This window comes from Carlito syrichta, unplaced genomic scaffold (assembly GCF_000164805.1).
Source record: "Carlito syrichta isolate Samal-C Ts95f unplaced genomic scaffold, Tarsius_syrichta-2.0.1 Scaffold301780, whole genome shotgun sequence".
Classification (NCBI taxonomy): domain Eukaryota; kingdom Metazoa; phylum Chordata; class Mammalia; order Primates; family Tarsiidae; genus Carlito; species Carlito syrichta.
Window position 1 is genome coordinate 400,775 of NW_007245876.1, and position 22,979 is coordinate 423,753.

General features: G+C 41.4%; 1 protein-coding gene across 3 annotated transcripts in view; it reads right to left on the reverse strand.

Annotated features, from left to right (window-relative positions):
• Positions 1-21,365, reverse strand: part of NCOA4 (nuclear receptor coactivator 4) — a 28,913-nt gene extending 7,548 nt beyond the window's left edge. Inside the window, exons 1-8 of one of the 3 annotated variants that reach the window (XM_021710979.1) lie at positions 21,179-21,365; positions 18,007-18,107; positions 3,576-3,730; positions 2,302-2,442; positions 2,031-2,119; positions 1,689-1,797; positions 1,037-1,126; positions 359-502 (exon numbers count right to left, since the gene is read on the reverse strand). In XM_021710979.1, coding sequence (XP_021566654.1) covers positions 359-502; positions 1,037-1,126; positions 1,689-1,797; positions 2,031-2,119; positions 2,302-2,442; positions 3,576-3,716 — 714 coding nt within the window. In that variant the 5' untranslated portion in view covers positions 3,717-3,730; positions 18,007-18,107; positions 21,179-21,365. Of the gene's footprint in view, positions 1-358; positions 506-1,036; positions 1,127-1,688; positions 1,798-2,030; positions 2,120-2,301; positions 2,443-3,575; positions 3,731-6,936; positions 7,086-18,006; positions 18,108-21,178 lie in introns of those variants that run through there. The other 2 variants (XM_008055218.1, XM_021710977.1) reach the window with 2 other exon arrangements.
• Between the last annotated feature and the right edge of the window lie 1,614 nt (positions 21,366-22,979).

Below are 22,979 nucleotides of genomic sequence, written 5' to 3' on the forward strand. Positions count from 1 at the left end.
ATAACTATTAAAGATTTTATAGAAGAAATTATGACAGAAATATAATCATGCTATAGGTGAAAAAAATCTATAACATAACAGAACTTATACAATGATATTTTTAAAGTACATTAAAGCATATGAACAAAAATGTTACAGTGTCTCTTCATGTTAGAATTATGGGTTCATATTTTTATAAAGTTCTTTATTTTCTAAATTTTCTATGATGAAGAGATGTCACTACTGTAATTTAAAAATTATTAATAATATGTATATTTTTTCAGACTACAACCAAAAACCAAACAAAGACACATACCACTAGTTAGTAACTAACTCCATACTATATCTACCTCAGAAACAAAAAAAGGCAGCAACACACCTGATTATTCTCCAAGGTGTGATGTTGGGTAAGCCAGTCCTGGGGATTGGTACTGGGTATGTAAGGAGCCTGACGACCAACCGCAGGTTTGCTTCCAAGGAGCCATTCACTGAGAGGAAGAGCTGTGATGCCAGATGCTGACTTCTGCTAATCACATAATACTTTGCTGTTTATCAAGGAATGTCAAATGCAGTAGAAAGTTCACTAGATAAACAGAAGAACCAAACTCTCTAATCCTGGCTTCCTACTGACCCTGGGCAAGTCACATGTCATCCTGGAACCTCAATTTCTATAATTATAAAACAAGGAGCATAGCTGATCTTTAGGGTTCTTCTTGACTAAAACATCTAGGAACCTTTTTCACATTGCCTTTAGAAATAGTTATCTCTACAAATTATAAAGAGGATTCCCAAGAGAGAACCAATAACAATAAGACAGCTAATAATTTCCTATGAACTGATAACAATTACTGTCTCTCTTATTCAGCATCTATAAAACATCTAAATTTCTATTTGACATTCATTCTCAAGGGATGCATTCAATTGCATAAACTAACTCATTACCACTGGTAGCTTTTTACAAATAAATAGAAGGAAAAAAAGAGGTGATTTAGTCAAAGCCCAAAGGAAATATAAACCAAGTAATGACTCAGTTACCAGAAACAAAATAACATTTCACCTGCTCTGGTACTGGGATATAACCTCTTTTCTCCAGGAAGGGCCCAATATTTGGTGAAGTAGCATGAACCATCAAGTGCTCAGGAATTTGCTAGGAAATAAAGATAATTTAATCATGTTATTTATACTGTGTTTCCATGCCACAAAAGTTAGATTTTAATCCCTAATTTCAAAAGTATTAATCAAAGCACTACAATTTCACTAGAATGGTGTTCACACTTAATTCCATGACCTACAAAGCAGTTGTCAAATTTAAGAGTACACTATCTACTACTTAACTATCATAAAAGAAATCTTTCCCAGAATTAGTAGTATAACCACTCTTAACAAGATCCAAAGGAGACCATTTATTTATTTACAAAGAAATAACAGCCACAAAGAGACCATTCAAATCATACATTTTATAAGAAATATGTCAAAGCATTTAGAAACACAAGATGAATTCCAAAGACTGTCATAAGTCAATACTACATTCAAACAACTACCAGCCCAATTTTCTATCAACTTAATCAGAACATGAAATTTCCAAAGCTCTAACCAAATTCTCCAAAAGCCACTATTCATAGTAAAAATGTAATTTTTTTAGAAGACCATCTGTGAGGCCACAGACTTGAAAAGAATCCTACGAAGCATCTGAGATCAAGATTACTCACAATGGTCTTGAGGGACCCAAATGTAGTGATGGTCTGGCGCAGTGCAGTTGTGTCTGCTTCAAAGAGCAGGACAGTTGAATCTTCAGGCTTAAGGGTCAAACTGCCCAGTCTAGGGGGAAAAAAATAAAATGTGGCTATTTATAAGGAATATCTGTTTCACCTTCATCCAAAACAAAAGCCAAACTGTGAGTAATTTTAAATGATTGCACTTATCTGAGAAACTCAACCAAAGGTAGTTGGCATAATCGTGTATCAGCAAGTATGATATTAAATATATGAAGCAGAATGATCTTATCATAGCAACAGAGAAGTCAAATCAAAACAAGCAAAAAGGGTCTTTACCTCTCCAGGCACACAGAGACTTGATTGGCTAGATCTTTGTTTTGGGTACACTCCAGTTGATGAATAAGACAATTGAACTGGCCCAATAACTAAAAGAAAAATGAAACCTTCTAGCCACAATGATAGTAAAAGAACCGGGTATATCCAAGTTAACAACAGCACATGAGATTAAAACATTTCCTAAACTGTATTAATGCTGCATTGCATGGAAGACACTCTCTGACAACCAGAAACCAAGCTCAAACCAGTTCTAGCCATAGAGCTATCTTACCCAGTAGAGCTGCTGGGCCTGCTGCTGAAGTGTCTCCTCTTTAAGCTGATAGATAAGGTCTACCTGTTCATATAGCCACACCTCACGGCTTCGAAGGCATTCCAGGTGACGACTTATGCAACTGTGAATCTGAGCTTTGACCTAGGAAATACATACATATTAGCTTCCTAGTGTTCCTAGCCCAAAGTATGATGTTTTCCACAGAACAGTGAAGTATATTAAATTGAGGGGTTGAAGGGGGTCACAAACCCTTTTGATTATCCAGTAAAATCTATGAAATGTCTACCCAGAAAAACATATGCTCAAAGTCCACCCACTGAAATCATCCTTCAACACTTCACCTTCTAAGAGGATTAGGTTCAATTTGGGTTTTTTAAAGTAATCAAGAGAAAACACAAGAATATACCAGGAGATGCTAATCCCCATCAATTTTCCATGTAATTTTAAAACCTATACAAATTTATCAGCAGAATAAGACAGAATATTAACTTAATGGCTAAGTCCTTATCTCTTTTCCCACCCTACAAAATAAGCAGTCCATTTATAGCAGGCCAATTTAGTAGCGACGTACCACCACATGTCAACAATTAGAATACCATTAGAATAGACAGTTTAAGTAAAATTATAAACTAAATGTTTCTGGAAGCATAAGCAGTGATTCAAACAAAGACTAAACATAAAAATTCCAAGAAAAAAAGACAAAATAGGTATAAATTATCCATGAGAGTCCACATAAAACATTATATTTTAAAATATATTTTTCTGTGTAATAAAGTTGTGTTTCAAAGTCACATAATACTGTTCTAAGCACTCACCAAAAAAATACTAATAGAACTAACAAGAGAATTCATCCTGGCTTGCCCTAACAGAAAGTCATTTACAAAACCATGCCTCTAGTAAGTTAAAAGATAATGGGGGCGCATGCTGAAGTGTCATCTGTTATTCAGCAAGAGGATGCAGCTGAAGCATATACTGTTCACTCATTTCATTATTTTTACTGATGACAGTGCCTGGCACAGGAATCGCAAAGAGAAGCAATCAAAAATGCATACTGAAAGGAGTCCCCCAGAATGGGACAGGGTTTTCCAGACTCATCTATCATCTGCCTTATTTTCCCTTGGGATCAAAGGCGCAAACGTGTCAGGCAGCCAACTAGGATTGAGTAGACTGTGCAAGGCATGAGATGAAACTTCTCTGTTGGTACCAAAAGGCAATCTGTTCTAACCAGCTCTGTGCCAAGAGTTCAGACAAGGGAAGAGAAAAGCACATCATACCTCTCGCAAGTTATCTTTAATTTGCTGTTCAGCCCGGAGAACTCCACCAATAGCAAGCTCCAAGTCCCTCCGTGCATCACTACACCTCAAAAGGGGTTCTCTGTTACTGGAGAAGCCATTCTGGTCCTGTGATGTATTCATTCTGCTCACTTCTCCTTTAAAAGAAAAATATATATATAAATACCACTGTAATTATAACCCAAAACCACATTTCAGTCAGCCCTCAAATGATCATTTCAACCAACTCCCATTACTAACTACTTAGATTACTTCCAACATAGGACCTGGCATGTAGGATACATTTAATAAATATGCCTCTTCCCTCCCCTACTCCCACCACCATTGATCCTGCCATAAAACTCTATAAATCTACTTTTGTGACACTTTACATGTAAACAGATTTGTTTTTTTAATACTAATTGTCCGGAATCGATAGCACATATACCTCCAAAAAAATTAAAAGACTATTAGAATATAATTTTCTACTTAAACAAACATAGAGTCATATGAGGCACATGTTCCAGATTCAGAGATGAAGACTAAAAGGAATGGAAGCTGCAAACCAATACATTATTAACACACAGAATTTAGAACACTATTTGTTTAGAACTGGCATTTGTCTAAATTTATTAGGAAAATTGAATTTTTAATTTCCCATTTTTAAGTAGTTTTGTTTTTTTCTGAGTTGGAATCTCACTCCATCACTCCAGGCTGGAGTGCAATGGCACACTCACGGCACCCCAGTGTCGACCTGCTGGGCTCAGGTGATCCTTCTACTTCAGCCTTCCAAGTAGCTGGAACTACAGGTGTGCACTACCACACCCAGCTAATTTTTTGATTTATTGTAGAGATGAGGTCTTGCCAAGTTGCCCAGGCTGTTCTCGAACCCATGGGCTTAGGCAATCCGCTCACCTTGGCCTCCCAAAGTGCTGGAATCACAGGCTTGAGCCACCAGGCCCGGGTGATTTTTTTTAATTTAGAAAGAACTTAAGAATGACTTCACAGCTAGGAAGCTCTCAAGAAACAATCTGACAAAACAATTTCATATGATTCTGATATAAGAGACAGATTGGTGTGGGTAAATGTAGAGGGTTCCCTAATGAGCTCAGGTTTAAGAACAATAAGAAATAGAAATGCAAGGACTAGCACATAATGCTATAATGAGACTGGAACAGAAGAGTGTCACAGAACAGTAAAGTCAGTAAAGCAATGAAGTAAAGCTTAACAGAAGCCATTGAAATAACAAAGAGATGCTTTTTAAACACTGAGAAAAAGCAGTGATCACTGTAGCCCACCCAGCATGGATTTACTAAGCCCTATGGTACCAAAATTATTTCCTTTTGGATAGTTTTACTAAACTAGCCAGTAAAGTTAATAAAAAATGAGTCTAGGTAATAGAAAGACTTGTAGCAAGACTGCAAGCTATCTTTGTGAACAAAATGAAAAAAAGATGATGACAATGATGATTAGATTATTATTAGATGAGTTTTTACTAAGTACACAAAAGATGACAGACTAAGGCCAGTCTAAAATTTTTAGAAGCATGTTTAATTCCCTAATTACCTGGATGAAAACACAGAAAATAGGCCAGGCACAGTGGCTCAAGTCTGCAATCCTTTGGGAGGCCAAGGCGAGAGGATTGCCTGAGTCCAGGGGTCCAATGCCAGCCTGGGTAACTTGATGAGACCTCATTTATACAATAAGTCAAAAAAATTAGCCAGGTATGGTGGTGCACGCCTATAGTTCCACCTACTTGGAGGACTGAGGCAAAAGGATGGCATGAGCCCAGCAGGTCGAGGCTGTGGTGGCCGTAAGTGTGCCACTGCACTCCAGCCTAGGCAAAAGAATGAGACTCCAACTCAAAAAAAAAAAAAAAGAAAGAAAAGAAAACACAGAAAATAGACACCAAAGCCAGAGATAACATGGGACCATGACAAAAACATATCCAAAAATAACCTACAGCTGTTAAATCTTATAAAACGAAATGTGAATTTTCTTGCACTTGAATGGTAGAGGACAAGGAAGAGAATAAAATATTTTTAAAGGATGGGATCTTTAATTACAAGTAAACTCTATATGAGTTAGCAGTATGCTAGGTCTATGGGAAAAATAACTTACATGTTATTTGACTACATTTACCAAAAGTACATTTATGAGAGGACTAACCTGTTCCATGTTTATTAGATTACACTGGAAATTTATTTTTGAGTAACACACTTTAGAAGAAGGCATTTAGAAAAGGGAAAGGGGCCTCAAAACCATGAAAAATTTCTCCAGGAAGGAAGGCTGTTTAGCCAAGATAAGAGGCATCTCAGAGAGAACATGATTACTGCTCTCAAGCATTTGGAGACTTGTCAACAAGAAGAATCAGACTTATTCAGAATATGGCCAGGCATGGTGGCTCACACCTGTAATTCCACACTTTAGGAAGCAGAAGCAAGAGGACCGCTTGATCCCATGATTTCAAGAGCAGCCTAGGCAACACAGCAAGACCTTGTCTCTACAAAAAAATTTTTTAAATTAGCTGGGCATGGAGGTGTGTGTCTGTAGTCCTAGCTACTCAGGAGGCTGAGGAGGAAGGCTCGCCTGAGCCCAGGAGGTTGAGGCTGTGGTGAGCCAGGACTGTGCCACTGCACTCCAGCCTGGGTAACAACAGAGACCCCAACTCAAAAACAAAACAAACAGCAACAGAGTAGCCCCAAGGGGGTTAAGAGATTTAGAGGTGGCATTTTAGGCAAAATATCAAAGAACTTTCTAACAGTGCTGAAAGCAATGACTTTCTCAAAGAAGCCAGTGAACAGTGGCCTACCCAGTACAGAGTCCTCTAAGTGGCTGACTGCTCATCTGAGACAAATGGAACTTTGGCAGGCTTTGACTGCATCTTCAAGACTACATTTAGGGCCAGGTGCCTAGCTGAATGCTGAAGAGTTTCTTCAGACAGGACTTTTAAAAAAAAAAAAAAAAAAGGCCGGGCACAGTGGCTCATCCCTATAATCCCAGCACTTTGGGAGGCTGATGTGAGAGGACTGCCTGAACCCACGGGAGCTGAATAGGGACAAAAGTAGTCAGAAACAAAACAATGGGAAGAAGACTTTCTTTCCATAGTCTCAGCAAAAAATTCAGATTCAGGAACTAGCAGTCTTACAAGAAACTGAAAGATGCAGAAAACTTTCTAACTTCCCCTTGTTGATTTTGTTACCTCAGTTTGTTTCCCCATAATGATCTATAGAAAAGGGCTTCTTACATGGATTTCACAGAAATCTCCATGGAAAATTTTTTTCCAACTCAGGAAACACCAGCTATAGTTACTTTGCTGTCTCTTTTTTCATGCCATAACACCCACAAGGACTTTGAAAACTACCTGCATCATACAGGTGAAATGCTGGCTCACATTTGGAGAGCTGGAGCATCACCTCATTTTGCACTTAAGTCAGTCATGCAAGGCATGTTTAGCTGTCTTTCAAATGTATTAGTCAACCTTCTTCACATCTGTCAAATTTTCCACTCTTTTTAAAAAATTTTATTTTTTGAGTTGGGGTCTCACTGTTACCTAGGCTGGAGTGCAATGGCACAATCCCAGTTCACTGCAGCCACAACCTCCTGGGCTCTGGCGATCCTTCTGTCTCAATCTCCTAAGTAACTGGGACTATCGGCCTGTGCCACTATGCCTGGCTAGCTTTTTTTGTTTTTTATTTTTTGTAGAGACAAGGTTTTGCTATGCTGATTAAGCTTGTCTGGAATTCCTGGACTCAAGCAATCCTCCCGCTTCGGCATCCCAAAGTGCTAGGATTACAGAGTGAGCCACCATGCCTGGCCCAAATTTCCCATTCTTCGGTCTTCACCATTTGTGTGGAATGCCATAATATCTGGCACAGTGTACAATTTAATCAGTAAAATTAAATTAAAATGTTGCTCTGCAGTATCAAAAATACAGAACTCCGGAACAGATAGGAGACAATCTGAAACATACAGAGGACCAACTTCTCAATTAAATCGCAAGTACCACACAACTGCCCAATAAGAGTAGAATATGGTAAAAGTTCACACATTGAACCTTCTTCTTATCAGTTACAGACAGATTGAAGGATGAGATTAAAAGTTACAAAACAGATTTTTCCACACACATCTTTTCAAATCAAAATGAGTGTTATCCTTCAAAACAGTCAACTTTAGAACCCATTTGTCAGCCACAAAATAAAAATCTGCTTCATTCCTTTATGGCCAGTCCCAGTATGCTTGTCCCTTTGCTGCTCATGGCTCTTTCTTCCTTCCTATGGCTAGTCAAAGGCCGGTCAGCTTCCATATCCCAGATTCCAAAAAAGGAACTATGCAAAGGCTTGCCCTCAAGAACCCCAAGACAAGGATGAATTCAAATCACAATGAGCTGAAGCCTGAACCAGCTTTATGAAATGACATATCCAAAGAGATCTGTATGAGGGAACTAGATCATGAGGCCATTTTCAACAATAATTCACCATTTGTTTCAGGTTCAAGAGCCAGCATAGAAAGCATGATGGTTAAGAGATCACTCTGGAATCTGACAAACCTGAGTTCTGGTTGTGTCTGCAAGTTTGAGAACCCTAAGCTAGTAACTTAAACTCTCTGAGTCTCAACTTCCTCTGGAAAAAGGGAGACAAGGACAGTAGATCCAGTGAACTGCAGTGAGGTTAAAGTGAGACATTATCTGTCTATAAGACCAGTCCTGAACATTATAAGCACTCATGTTACTTTTTTAAATTTTGTTTTATTCTGTCACCCAGGCTGGAATGCAGTGACACGCTCACAGCCAGTGCAGCCTCGATCTGCTAGGCTCAGGTGATCCTTCCACCTCAGCCTTCCAAGTAGCTAGAACCACAGGCATGCGCAACCACGCCCAGCTCCTTTTTTGACTTATTGTAGAGATGAGGTCTCACCATTTTGCCCAGGCTGGTCTCAAACCCATGGGCTCAGGCAATCCTCTTGCTTCCGCCTCCCAAAGTGCTGGGATTACAGGTGTGAGCCATCACCCCTGGTTCCATGTTATTTTTTTTACACTGTGGTTTTTCCTGTTACTAGATTTAACTGAGTGATGGTGACCCTAAGAACCTCCGTGTTTGGAGTATAGAAAGAAGCGCTAAAGCTGGAAAAGGCTTTGAAGTGAGCATGCCCTGCTAGAATCTTTTAGCCATTTATCAGTGCTATGACCTTGGACCATTTGTGTTTTGATACCTAATTCCCTAATTCATAAGCATAGATAACAAAAAGACTTATCAACTTAGGGGTAAGGAGACGGTGCTTATTTAATAAATATTAGCTCCCCATCTAGTCTTTCACGATGCAAAACAGCAAAAGGTAAAATTTTTCTACTCCAAGAACTCACTAATATATCCAAGTATGCACACTTCTGCCTGTTTTCTTACCTATAAAAAGACTAGGCCAAATTAACCCTAACTCTAAAATTCAAATCAATAAAATATTACTAAAAATGGTTTTTTTATCTTTGCCATTATAATCCAAACTGTTGCTCTACCACCTTCAAAAGGGGATTGCCTCAAATGTTCACTCTTTGAGACAAATTAAAAGTTTCAGTGCTTTCTAAAACTTCCCTGCCTTTAGGATTCTGGTCCTAAGTTTCGGAGTGATGGTAGGGGAACAAAGGAAAGGGAGAAAAACATACACATTTCTCAAACAATTAATAGAACCTGGAGTTGCCACAAAGAGGAATTTTACAAACTGTATATACCATACTTACACAATGCTTTGCACAAATCTAGTTATAAAGTCCAAAGATCATAGGAACAGAATTGAGCAACTAACCACAAATAAAGCTGAGTCATCATCATATGGTTTAACCATAAAATTTCCAAAGAGTTATAACTCTCTTATGACCCACACAAACCACAATTTAAAGCTGAAAAAACGCTACCATCTCTCTAGTATCACCTTCATTTTATAGATGAAGTCACAAAAGCCCAAATAGTTTAAATGATTCAGCAAAAGGGTCACATCTGTAAGGAGTAAGATTTGGGTTTAGAATTGCAGCTCCCAAGGTCTATTCCTGGGTTCTCTCCCCCAGATTGGCTTGTTCGTCCTTTTTTTTTGAGTTGGAGTCTCACTCTGTCACCCAGGCTGGAGTGCTGTAGCACACTCATGGCCACTGCAGTCTCAACCTACTGGGCTCAGGTGATCATTCTGCCTCAGCCTTCCAAGTAGATGGAATCACAGGCACATGCCACCACGCCCAGCTAATTTTTTGATTTACTGCAGAGACAAGGTCTTGCCAAGTTACCCAGGGTGGTCTCAAACCCCTGGACTCAGGCAATCCTCTTGCCTCAGCCTCCCAGAGTGCTGGGATTACAGGTGTGAGCCACTACACCTGGGTTGTTTTTCCTTTAGTGTATTATCACCCTTAAATTATTTTAGTTGCCAACACTAGAGATTAAAACTAACATTCCAATGGGTTACTATTGAAATAACCCATTAAGATTTCCAGTCAAGCATCCATAAAGGAGGACAAAATTATAGACTTTGCAGCAATTTGGATGGATTTAAAGTCCATCATACTCAGTGATCTATCACAGAAACAAATTACTGAATAACACATGTTCTCACTTATAAGTGGGTCCTGAACATTTATCACAATACTACAAGAGAGGGATTGGCAGTAGGGGGATACTGACAGGAAAGGAGGGGTAGGAGAATGTGACATCACTAAGGGTACCTGACCCTACACCATGGGAAGTAGGGACTGGTCACACACATAAACTACTTACGTACCTAATCCTGACTTGGGACCCCACATCTTTACAATAAAAAAGATTGTCAGTCAATTTTCATAGACCACAGCTGTTCTGAACCTTCTGCCTTGGATAACACTAACAAAAATAAACAGTACTACTGCTTGTCATGATTAGCTCAGAAAAAACAAAACATTGCCAAGTATCGGTGTAAATGGTCTGATCCAATGTCTGTATCAAAGCCACTGCAGGCTGCATTTGTTTGTACGAATGAAAGTTTAGATCAGATCATCTCTAACCCCCTAGCCTAGTTTTCACATTCTTTGCCCCCCTAGCCACCTGCCCCTCTTCCTCCAAAAGACCCCCACTTTCAGGCCTGGTACCGTGGTTCATGCCTGTAATCCCAGCACTTTGGTAGGCCAAGGCGAGAGGATCACCAATGAGTTCAAGACCAGCCTGGGCAACATGGAGAGACCTCATCTCTACAAAAAATTAAAAAATTAGCCCGGCAAGGTGGTACACACCTATAGTCCCAGCTACTTAGGAGGCTAAGGCAGAAGGATCGCCTGAGCCCTGCAGGTCAAGGCTGCAGTAGCCGTGGTCAGACTGCCACCGTACTCCAGCCTGGGCAACAGAATGAGACTCTGACTAAAAAAAAAAAAAAAAAAACAAGACCTCCACTTTTTACTTATTTTCCTGGCATCCTACTCATTGCTAAAAGGCCAAGCCCAGAATCTATCCACAGGACATGTATGTGTTCTATGAACTTCTAAACTCGAAATACTAACTGCCGATTTGGTTATCTTTTTTTTTCCCCATGTCTGTGGTTCCAGTTACTTGGAAGACTAAGGTGCAATTTGGTTATCTTCGATGAGACAACCTACATTAGAACATTTGTACAAAAGTGTAAAGAAATTATAAATTAAAAAAATAATAATTAGGCTGAGCACAGGGGCTCACGCCTGTAATCCCAGAACTTTGGAAGGCCAAAGCAGGAGGATAATTTGAGCCCTGGACTTTCAGACCAGCCTAGACAACACAGTGAGACATCGACTCCACAAAAAAGTAAAAAATTAGCTAGGTGTGATGGTGCACACCTGTAGTCCCAGCTACTCCAGAAGCTGAGGTGGGAGGATCACTTGAGCCCAGGAGGTTGAGGCTTCAGTGAGCTATGATGAGCCACGGCACTCCAGCGTGGGGGACAGCAAGACCCTGTCTTAAAAAAAAATAGACATACACACACATACACACACACAAAATAGTTAAGATTTTGCATTTTTACTTTGAGACGTTTCTTCTTTACATGCATTTCTTCTAATATCTAGGGGTTTTTTCTTTTTAAGAAAGGTCGTTTTTTATATAATTCATTAACTCAAAAGATTACATAGGCCCGACCCTAGCCTCAGCCCACTTTAAATTCTTTATCAAGGCATGTAGTTTCTGAAATCTGGGACCTGGTTCTCCGTAATCATTTTAAAACAAATAAGCCCAGCCCGGACAAGACCTCGTCTCTACAATAAATCAAAAATTAACCGGGCGTGGTAGTGCGTGGCTGTATTTCCGGCTACTTGGAAGGTTGAGGCGGAAGGATCACAGGAGCCCAAAACGCCGACGCTGGAGTGCCCGTGAGTGTCCCACTGCCTTCCAGCCTGGGCGACACAGTGAGACTCCAACTCAAAAAACAAAGCAGAAAACTACGCAAATAAATGTTAAATCTCAAGAGAATTAAAATGAGACAATAATAAATCATTAATGGATATTTTAAGATTTAACACATCAGAACTTGCTGCGCTCGTATTTGCCTACCCTTTATACATGTAACTACTAGCAATCAATCCCAGCACATCGACTTTCTGAAGCAGTAACTGAAAACCAACCGCAAAATTCTACCATCTAATGTAAAAGAATTAAGCAAGGCATTTCTATTTCGAAAGCAGAGTGACTAAGACAGTTTCCAGACTTCCCGAATAACTTAAGACCACCGAGGTCCCCGGAAGCGCAGGCGCGGGTTCAAAACCGCTCCGAAGCCTGCACCACAACTCAGCACGTGCGCGAGGGCTCCTCTGGGCTGCGAAACGCACCTTGCAGGCCAGGTCCCCGACGCGCCAACTGCCTGGCAAACAGAAGTCCGCTTTAGCCCCGCCTGGGTGCAGAGGGTCCCGGACCCGGCTGCGCCTTCCCCGCCTGTGCGACACACAGCTAGCACCAGGGCGTTGGAGCAGGCACGCCAGGGGCGGGGCGGAGCGCTCCGCCCACCGGTGCTGCTCCACCCCAACCCCCACCCAGGGCGTTCAAGGCCCGAGTGCTGGTACCACGCCGCTGGGGCCCAGGGCAAGGCGTTCGCAGCCCCCGCCTAGTCCTAGCCACTGGAGTGGAACAGCTGGAGAGGCCCGGAATGCGGCTAGAGGCTCCGCTCCAGCCTCTCTTCTCCCCACGTGCTCCACTCCTGCGTCAAAACGTCTTTGCCTTAAGGGTTCTACCGCTAATCACTACAGAGAAATAACAAACATGGGTCAGAGGCTTGCCAAGTTATTATTGGAATGTTCCTGTCCTGTCCGATAGCTTGTGATTCCCTCTGAGATTACCACTCAGTCTGTTATAGGCTAAAAAATAGGCCATTTTGGTTATACTAGAATAGTCATTTTTAAAAGTCTTAAAAATATGTATTCTTTTGTGGCTGAGTTGGGATAACGTAAAAACCACTTCAATTCAAAAGTGTACATTTTTCCTATCCCCCCGCCCCCACCCTTCTCTCCTAGCAAGGCCTTGCCTAACTGGTCAGTCTTATCTATTAAGCCATTGTTGGTGCCGAAGAAGAAATAGGTGACAAGCCAAACTACCTAATAATTAGAAGAGTGGTCCAAGGCCCACAGGAGTGTGTCTGAAAGCCTAGAGTGGGCATTGCTCACCTCCCCTCCATCTGTGAATACAAGGAGGAAACACAATTATATATTATAGGCCAGGGTTCTGGGAATAAAAGATTGTTACAATTATGTTTTAAAACAATTTAAAGCTATCATCTTAAATGCTATGACTTTTCCCTTCTTCCAAATATTGCAATTGTCTGCCCTGTCCTTTAAAAAGAACTGTAAAAAAAAAATTGCAAATTCCAAAAATGTTATCTAAAATGTCAACATGACCAGGAGATCTGTGTCACATAAGTGGTCATGTAGCAAAAATTGTAGGTTTCAAACTTGAGATGGGCTGTGAATTTGGGGTATAAATACTGGAATGAATTTATGTTGTTTGAGCAGGCTTTTTTGGCAATGATGCTAACCCGCCTCCCTATAACCTGGTGATAGAAATTAAACACTTCCTTTTCTTCTAGTCTCTGCCTCTCTTATTTTAATTGGCCACAAGGGATAACATCCAATTTGTTGGATTGGGTCATAACAAGCCCAGCTGAAGCTAGGCCCTTGTCTTTTGTTGCAGCTCAGCTCCTCACATCTGAGGCATATATCTACCTGTCATTTCCTGTCACCCTCACGTCTTTCTGTCTCTCACATCCTCAGTCCAGTGCTGCCTTATATTCCTTGTGGATACTTTTTATTCAGCAAATATTGACTGAGCACTTAAGAGATGCCAAACCCAATGCTGGGTGCTAGGAATACAATAAGCATGACAGCCCTACCTGGAGAAGCAGTGACATATAGTAGTTAAGAGAATGGATTCTGGAGCTAGACTGTTTAGGTTCAAAACCCAGCTCACCACTTAGATGCTATGTAACCTCAGGCAAGCCTTGGTATCTGTGCCTCAGGTTCCCCACCTATAAATGGGAATGATAATGGGCCTAACTCAATGAGAATTATATGAACTTTTATATATATATATATATATATATATATATATATATATATATATATGCTATTTAGGACATTGTGCCTGGCACATAGTATTGCCTGTCTGAAGACTATCACACATATCCCTTTCTCCAAGATAATCCTCATAGCCTGCATGTACAACCTGACAACAAGATGAAATCTAGCCGACATTGTTGTTTCATGCCCTTTAAGTCAATTTTTTGAATGTAAAATACTTATATGCATGTGAAGCAATTTTTAAGAGTAAAGCAAAAGCACATGAGAAAAACTAAAGGGAGCACTAAGGGTCACAACCTCAATTAAGAATCCCTCAGATTTTAGATAAACAGTTTATAGAGGCACCCGCTTTGACAGTAATGCACATAGTTTCCAGGATCCAAATCCAGACATACAGTACCAAAAATAAGAAAACTTATCTCTAATTCAAAACACTCTCCTAGAATAATGCATTTTGAGAAGATACCAAAAAAAAAAAAGACACACCTCTGAATTATTACAGCTAAAATTGTATTGTCCTTTGTACTTTATGTCAATGGCTATAAAGAAGGAATTCTTGGTCTATTAAAATATAACTAATATTAAGGATGTTCATCTATTTTATAAATAAAATGGACACACAATGTAAATACAGAGAAACTTTGTTGGTCATTGCCTACTTAACTAGTGGTCTCTATTCCCTCTCTAAAAGACCCTGACCAATGGCCAAGCACAGTCAAAGCTCCAGCTGCTCCCCTGCTTAAATTCCCACTGAGTTACACAGTTACTGAGAGTTACTTGTGTTTGTCTTCAAGCCTGCTTATGCCAGCTTTAGTTGTCACTACAAGAGTGTGATTTATTAACTATTACATAAACATAAAAGGACTGGAGAGGAAGAAAATGATAAAAATCTACAAGAATTCAGCACTCAGACCACTTGCGAGCACCTCTTTAATCCTTTAAGCTATTTACCCTTGGGTCTATAAAATGCTTAGGTTCTAAAGGGAAAAAATTCATAAAGCATTTTACTTCTCTTCTGTTTCAAGAATTCCTATGCTCTCTGAAAACAACAGAATCATCCATTCCTAGTAGATCATCTCATCCAAAGGGTCTAAAGGGGCATCAACAACTGCTCTCCAGTGGCTCCCCACTTGCATAACGGAGAAAAGCCAAATTTCTTTTTGTTTGTTTGTTTTTTGAGTTGTAGTCTCACTCTCTTACCCAGGCTAGAGGGCAGTGGCACACTCCTGGCCACCACAGTCTCGACCTTCTAAGTAGCTAGAACTACAGACATGCGCCACTACGCCCGACTAATTTTTTGATTTATTGTAGAGATGAGGTCTCACCAAGTTGCCTAGGCTAGTCTCGAACCCATGGGCTTAGGCAGTCACCTCACCTTGGCCTCCCAAAGTGCTGGGATCATAGGCATGAGCCACCGCACCCGGCCTAAGCCAAATTTCTCATAGAGACAATAAGGTTCTTGTATTAGTCAGAGTTCTCCAGAGAGACAGAAACAATAGGTTACAAACAGATAATAGTAGAAACATGAGAGGGGATTTATTAGGGAATTGGCTGATGCAGTTAGAAGGCTGAGACAGGCCTTCTGCAAGCTGGTGACTCTGGAATGTTAGTAGTGTGGCTCAGTCCAAGTGTGAAGGCTTCAGAACCAGGGAAGCTGACGGCATAACTCTCAATCTGAGGCCAAAGGCCTGGGAGCCTGAAGTTCTGTTGTCCCAGGACAAGAAAGGTAGACTGTATCCAGGCTCCAGCCATTTCTATTCTCTCCAGGTCCCCAGCAGATTGAATGGTGCCCACTGACATTAAGGGCATTTCTTCCAAACCTGACCCACTACCTAATCTCCTATGGAAACACCCTCACAGACACACCCAAAATTAATGCTTTACCCACTTTCTAGGTAATCCTTAATCCAGTTAAACTGACACCTAAAATTAACCATTACAGCTCTATTTTCTGGTCTTGGCCTGACTCCCCTGCTATCTCCCAGAGCAGCTCCCACGCCTTGATCTGTTATTGGACAGCTGTTCCATGCATGCTCCAGTCTGGTTCATCCTGTCCAGCTCGCTCTGCCAGCAATGCCAATCCCTTTTCTTCTCCCTACCTGTGTGATTTTCAAGTCACCAACACCCCTATGAAGCCTATCTTAACCAAGCACCTCACTCATCAATAGTTTTGGCCAATACAGTTGGCTGCTGCCTCCTCTGTGCCCATTGTAATCTGTATGGATTCCCAGCATGACACTTGTACCATGTTACCTCACTGTTACATGCCTGCCTCCTTAGCCTACAAGCTCCCTGAGAGAAAAGACCAGGTCTTATTTAGCCTGTATATCCTAATACTGAACAGACAGTCTGGTATCAACCCTTTGACACTACCAACTTCCTTCACATTCTATGTGTGATATTGAGTCGACATAAAGAGAATGGTATCCTCTGGAAACTGAACAATGCTTGGCCCTAAGCTCAACAGAGGCTTAATACATTTTGGGGCCGGGCTCGGTGGCTCAGCCTGTAATCCCAGCGCTTTAGGAGGCCGAGGCTAGTGGATTGCCTGAGCCCGTGAGTTCGAGACCCGCCTGGGCAACTTGGTGAGACCTCATCTCTACAATAAATCAAAAATTAGCTGGGCATGGTAGCGCACGCCTGTAGTTCCAGCTACTTGGAAGGCTGAGGAGGAGGATCGCCAGAGCCCAGCAGGTAGAGGCTGCGGTGGCCGGGAGGGACCACTGCACTCCAGTCTGGGTGACGGAGTGAGACTCCAACTAAAAAAAAAACACAAAAAACACTTTGGATAAAAGGATGGATGAATAAATGATAAATGGATGTACACGTTCAGACCAGCCAGAGTAGGTATGGTATAGTTCTGCTTTAAAAACATTGATAATCAACTTGATGTCCCACTAAGGTCTGTATTAATTCAGGAAGGTTTTTTAGAGGAAAATGTTTCTAGCAGAACTATTACTTCTGGTTTTTTTCAAACAAGACAAAACTGCCAAGGGCGTTGCCACTGAAAGTATGACCCCAGGATAGGCACTTGAGATAAAGTATCTTTCCTGCCGCCAGAAAGCTTGGTTCCATGGGTTCACATAAACAGCAGCAGGTTTGTGAGTTTAAAGGGACACATTTACATACTGGACTGTATTTTCAGCCAACTCTGGATTTTTTTCTCAGACTTCGCAGTATCAACTAACATCAAAAGAAGTTCAGCAGGCTTTCAGAAATGGGGCCATGCCCTATCTTTTAACCTGAAACTTCTTGTCATAATGTAGTCAAGGATAGGAAAACATGTTACTTAGCAGCCATCATAGTAATAATACCATGGTTTTATATGGTAACCATCTTGTGATTCTTTCCCATAGAAGCAAATAGATGACAAAATATTGCTCTCCTCCAAAACCTGGGGACTAGGAATAATGCCAAAATAAAACTCAAAATACACCTGAGATTATGTTATTTTGAAAGCTGTAATTGTCCAAGTATTAAAAGACTTAGCTTCTTACCTGTAACCAAACTGCCAAACAAAACCTTTGAATCTATTTTGTCAGCTATTCACACTTTCCCTGAACCGAACTGCCATATTTATAAAGCACTCAGGTAATGTTGTACAAGAGGAATATTAGGCTTCAAAAGTGCCCCCCAAAACACTCCTACTCCCAAAGAGGAGCATTTTGACTCATGGCATAATCAAGCAAAGCAAATGACAACTTGGGGTAAGAATGGCTAAGAGTATAGAATGAATTATTCATGTCAGAAGTAAAGGGAGTACCCTCAAAATAACTATTTTGAGGTATTGTAGGCTAAATGATGTAATGTTATGATTTGACAATCAAAGAAAACAAGCTGAGCAGTTCGATATGGCAGTTCCTATAACTGGCAAGCTGAGTTAGTATTAATGCCAACTAGCCAGAGCAAAAGTGGGCAACTCTGGCCCCGTGCCAGCCTGGGCCTCCGCACTCACTGTTCATGTACATTCTATGTTGAAGCAATGCATTTAGATATACCTAAAATGAAACAAAGCCCAAATGAAAACCTTGGGCCAAAAATTTTTAAGGGCTACAAAGTAGCAGATAAAAATGCCATAGACATTGTTAGATGAAACTGAACTGAACCCAATGCATACATATTGGCTGGTTCTTCATTATAGTCACTTCAGGCTTGCCTTTTGCAACATAAACAAGTATGTGAACAGAGGCACTGAATTCAGTAATGTTTCAGAAAATGTGCTCTCTGATCCAGTAGCACATTCCATAGTATATCCTAAATAGTGACAAGTCTTCATTCTCTGAGGCTGGGTACATATTTTTTTGGAAAGAGCTGATGATTAATATGGATGCAAAGCACTTAGAATAGTGCCTGGAACATAGTAAGAGCTATATATACATGAGTTATTTTTATTACTTTTAGTCACAGTCACAGTATAGGGTGTAATAATAAATGAAGACATTTTATTATGTAGTTCACCAATTTCATGTCACCATCATCTCTCTCAGGACTCCTGCAGAAAACTCATGACTGCTGCCCACTCCTCCCCTCCTCCCCTGCTCTCTTCCTCCTTGCCACTTCTCCATCTTGCTACTTCTCCAGGATGCCAAGGATATTTCTGCCCCAGGCCATTACACCTTCCTCCAGATATCCCCATGGCTGCCCATGCCTTCACCTCAGTCAGGTATCTGCTCAAAGTTCACCTTCTCAGTGAGGCCATTCCTCATCATCCTACATTTTTAAAAGTCTTGCTTCAGTTCTCCCTTAATATGCTTTCTGATCCCCCTTCAGAAAATGCACTTGAAGGTAAGTTCCATGGGCAGGAATGTTGTCTTTTTTTTTTTCACTGTTGTATAGTAGGTGTTTGATAATTATTTGTTGAATAAATGAGTTCAGTATTTACATCTAATAAGTCTATGTGCCAAGACCTTTTTTAAAAAAAAACATATTATCTCATTTAGTCCTCACAAAACTTTAAGATGGATACTACCACCACCATTAAAAAAAAAAAAGAACCCAGGCTTGACAAGATTAAATATACTACCTACAGTCACAAATGTCCAATTAGAAAAGTCAACATTTAATCCCATATCTGAGTCTAAAGGCCCTAGCCACATTTTGTATGTGGAAGGAATCATTAAATACTAAGGTTTTATGTATTCATTCAACAAATATTTACTGAGTACCTAAACAGACACATACTGTGATAGTCTCTGAGGATACAATATACAATAGCGAAGTTGCCATCTACAGGAGAATTTGTATCATTAATTCACCAACAACTAAGTAGAAAATACTAATATTTGAAATAGGAGACTAAGAGTTAAAAATCCATCAGCAGCAGCAAGGACAGCCTCCGAATCCCTTCCAGGATGCTAATACTATATGAGGAAAAGTATTATAAAACATTAACCAAGGGCTCTCAAATGGGGGAACGAATATGTATCAGGAAATCCTGTAGAGTTTTGTGAAACCTCTACACAGCTTCCTGAGATTCTGGCACAACTATGTGGGTTTAATAAAACAGGGGTGAGCAGTACTGTATAATTCAAAAATATCTCCTCTCCCTTTGTGAAGCACATCTTCCTTTCCTCAATGTGCTTTTCCACTTTTGAAATACTTGTTTTCCCAAAGGCAATAATGTAATCACAGAAACTTATTTAGATATAAACTATCATAACACTAACCACAAACAGGATTTTCCCTAGAGGCCCAAGAACAAAGGTTCCATGGAAGAGGAGAAAAGAGAAAATGTAAGGAATGTTATTGTGCTAGACTTTACATATATCATGTCATTTACTTAACTGAAAAAAAAAATCTGCAAGTTAGCAAATCTTCAAAAGAGAAAAACAAGTAAAGTGCCTAAGCCACAAGGTAGTAAACATATCTCCCTCCACTGCATTCTCAGGGTTAAGTCTTCCTCAAAGGGTCTGAAGTACTTCAAAGTTTAGAAATGTCACACTAAGACCTTAGTACAAAAATGAGCCAACTGTGACTACCTGTTCCATCCTAACTCCAAGGGGCTCAAGAGTCCCTACAACCATATTTCCAAATTATCAAGTGAGTGATAGAAAGTAAAATCCATCCAACAGGCAATTACTATGGTGAACCTGACCATTATTAGAAAGGACACAAAATAGCATAGTAAAAAAAAATGCCTGTGATCCAGCACTTTGGAAGGCAGAGGCGGGAGGATAGTTCGAGGCCAGAATCAGCCTGGGCCAACATAGTGAGACTCTGTCTCTACGGAAGAAAACCTTTTAAAAAATTAGCCAGGCATGGTGGATCACGCCTGTAATCCTACCTAAGGGGGGAGAATCGCTTGAGCCATGATCATACCACTGCTCTCCAGCCTGGGCCACAGAGCGAGACCCTCGAGCTCAGATGAACTCCAGCACTCCGACTTCTGTCATTTTTGGTCGCATCAACCCGTGTCACATCCACAGCAGGTAAGATGATTGTTGTTCCCACTACAAGAACTTAGTTCCATGAAGAACTAATAGGGAGTTTGTCCATTTCTTTCATTGCTATATGCTCAACACCCTGAATATAGACACTAAATAAATGTGGACGGAATGAATCAATGAATGAGCAAGCCTCACCCTTCTCACTTGTAAAACAGAGATAATTCTCTTGTTGGGAGAATTAAACGAGAGGTAACGTGTCCGACACAGAGCGAGCCAAAATCCCGTCTTCTGAGCATTTCCACTTGACAAGCTAGAGATGGACGCGCTCTGCGTCCGCGGGGAAAGCAGGCCTCGCCTTGCCGAGACCCGGGCGGGGGGCAGAGATTGGAAGCTCAGAGCTGGCACAACTAAAGCTGGCGGGGGTGGAGAGGGGGAAGCGGTCCCAGCCAGGTGTGACGAGGTCGAGAAGGGGCCATGCCCGGGCCTGGCGGGCAAGCAGGGGGAGGTGGCCGGGGCCCAGCGTGTGAAGGGGAGCCGAGGAGACAGGCCCGGCCAGGTATGGAAGCTCGGGGAGAGGAAGACGACCCCGGGCCCAGCGGGCCAGCGGTCATCGCGCCTCCACGCTGCCCTGGTGTGGGAGCGGGAGGTGGTGTTCCCGACCCACCGACCACCCGGGTTCTCACCAGCTCCGAGAGCGTCTCCAGGCGATCCGAGGAGCCCTCGGGTGGACAGAAACGCGGCCCGACACAAGCCCAGGACGCAAGCAGAGTTCTCGCGAGAACACAGCCTTCCTCCCACGCCTCTCGCCACACTTCTGACAGTCTCGCGAGATCTCTGCTCGAGTCGGCCTAAAGCCCTTGACTACCCTCTAAAGGGTTCAGAGCGCAGGCGCACACTCTCTCCCCGTCCTTGGCCAATGTCCTTTCGCCCTTCCTGAATAGATGAAGAAAAATGAAGAAAAACATCATCTGAAGGCAAATATTACGCCGAGAACTATCCTAAGTTATTCTCTCGCACAAAATGTCCTCACAGGTAGATGTTATATAGCTTGAACGTTCGGATGCAAAAATAAATGTCAAGACACAAAAGGCCATATGTTGTATGATGCCACTTACATTCAGAACCTAGAATAGTCAGATTCATGCATATAGAAAGAATGATTGTTGCCAGGGACTAGGAAGAAGGGGAAGTGGGGAGTCATTGTTTAACAGATTAGAACTACTGTTTGGAATGATGGGAAGTTCTGGAATTGGATAGTGGTGATGGTTGCACAACAATATGAATGTATTTAATGACATTGAATTGTACGTTTACAAAATGGTTAAAACGGTACGTTTCATGTTATGTAAATTTTGCCCCAATTTTTTTAAAAGGTTGAGTAAATAAATGTCAGAGCCCAGATTCTAACCCATTCATCAGATTCTAAAGCATATGCTTATTTGAACCATATCACAGCACACAATTTTCCACACTCTATGTGCCACCATATTGTACCTCCCCTCACATTCTTCCTAGTGTGGTATTACTCACATTGAATTTTTTTTGTTGTTTATTTGTGACCAGCTATTAAAATGGGACTCACTATCCCATTTTTATTTATTTATTTATTCATTTATTTAATTTTGGGGGGTCGATGTCTCACTCTGTTGACCAGGTTGGAGTACAGTGACACAATCCCAGCTCAAAGCAGCCTCGAACTCCTGGGCTCAGGCGATCCTTCCGCCTCAGCCTCCCAAGTAGCTAGGACTATAGGTGCACACCACAATGACCTGCTAAATGTTTTGATTTTTTGTAGAGAGGAGGTCCCCCACTGTTGTCCAGACTGGTCTCGGTCTCCAGGGCTCAAGCAATCCTCTGGCCTTGGTCTCCCAAAGTGCTGGAATTAGAGGTGTGAGCCACTGCGCCCAGCCTTCTGTCTCATTTTTGACATAGGTCCTCCATACTCGGTGCCAAGCACTTCCTCACATTTCCCAGCAAAGGAGATGCTAGTAGTAGGGCTTTATGGATTTCACCCAAGAATGACTCCACAAGGGGCAAGGCAACCTCAGCAGAAAGCAACAGAACAGATTCTACAGATGTAGAAGCTAAGAGAACAGTCATAGCTTGTGACTGGAAAGGGAGCAGTGGAGAAAGGGTCCCCAGGGGAATGTCCAAAAAGTCCACAAAGTCCTATGAGGAAGTCAGCCTAGAACCCTCCCTTAGGCAGAAGGAACCAAGGCTGCATCATGCCCTGAACTCTCAGGGCCCCATTCCCTCTTCAATTTAGATGCAGACCCTGGAATGAGACTTTATGTAACTAAAAGTGAGCAAAGCACTTTTTTTTTTTTAAATCTGAGAGTGACCAAAAAAACGAAGGGACTACCTAGATTGCTCAACTGTCCTAAATAGCATGTTTGAACAGATAGGGTTAGGGGACAGGGAAAATAAAGCTCTTAATCAGTTGCCCACCAATTGTTCAACAGATGACTGTTTGCCCATTTGTGA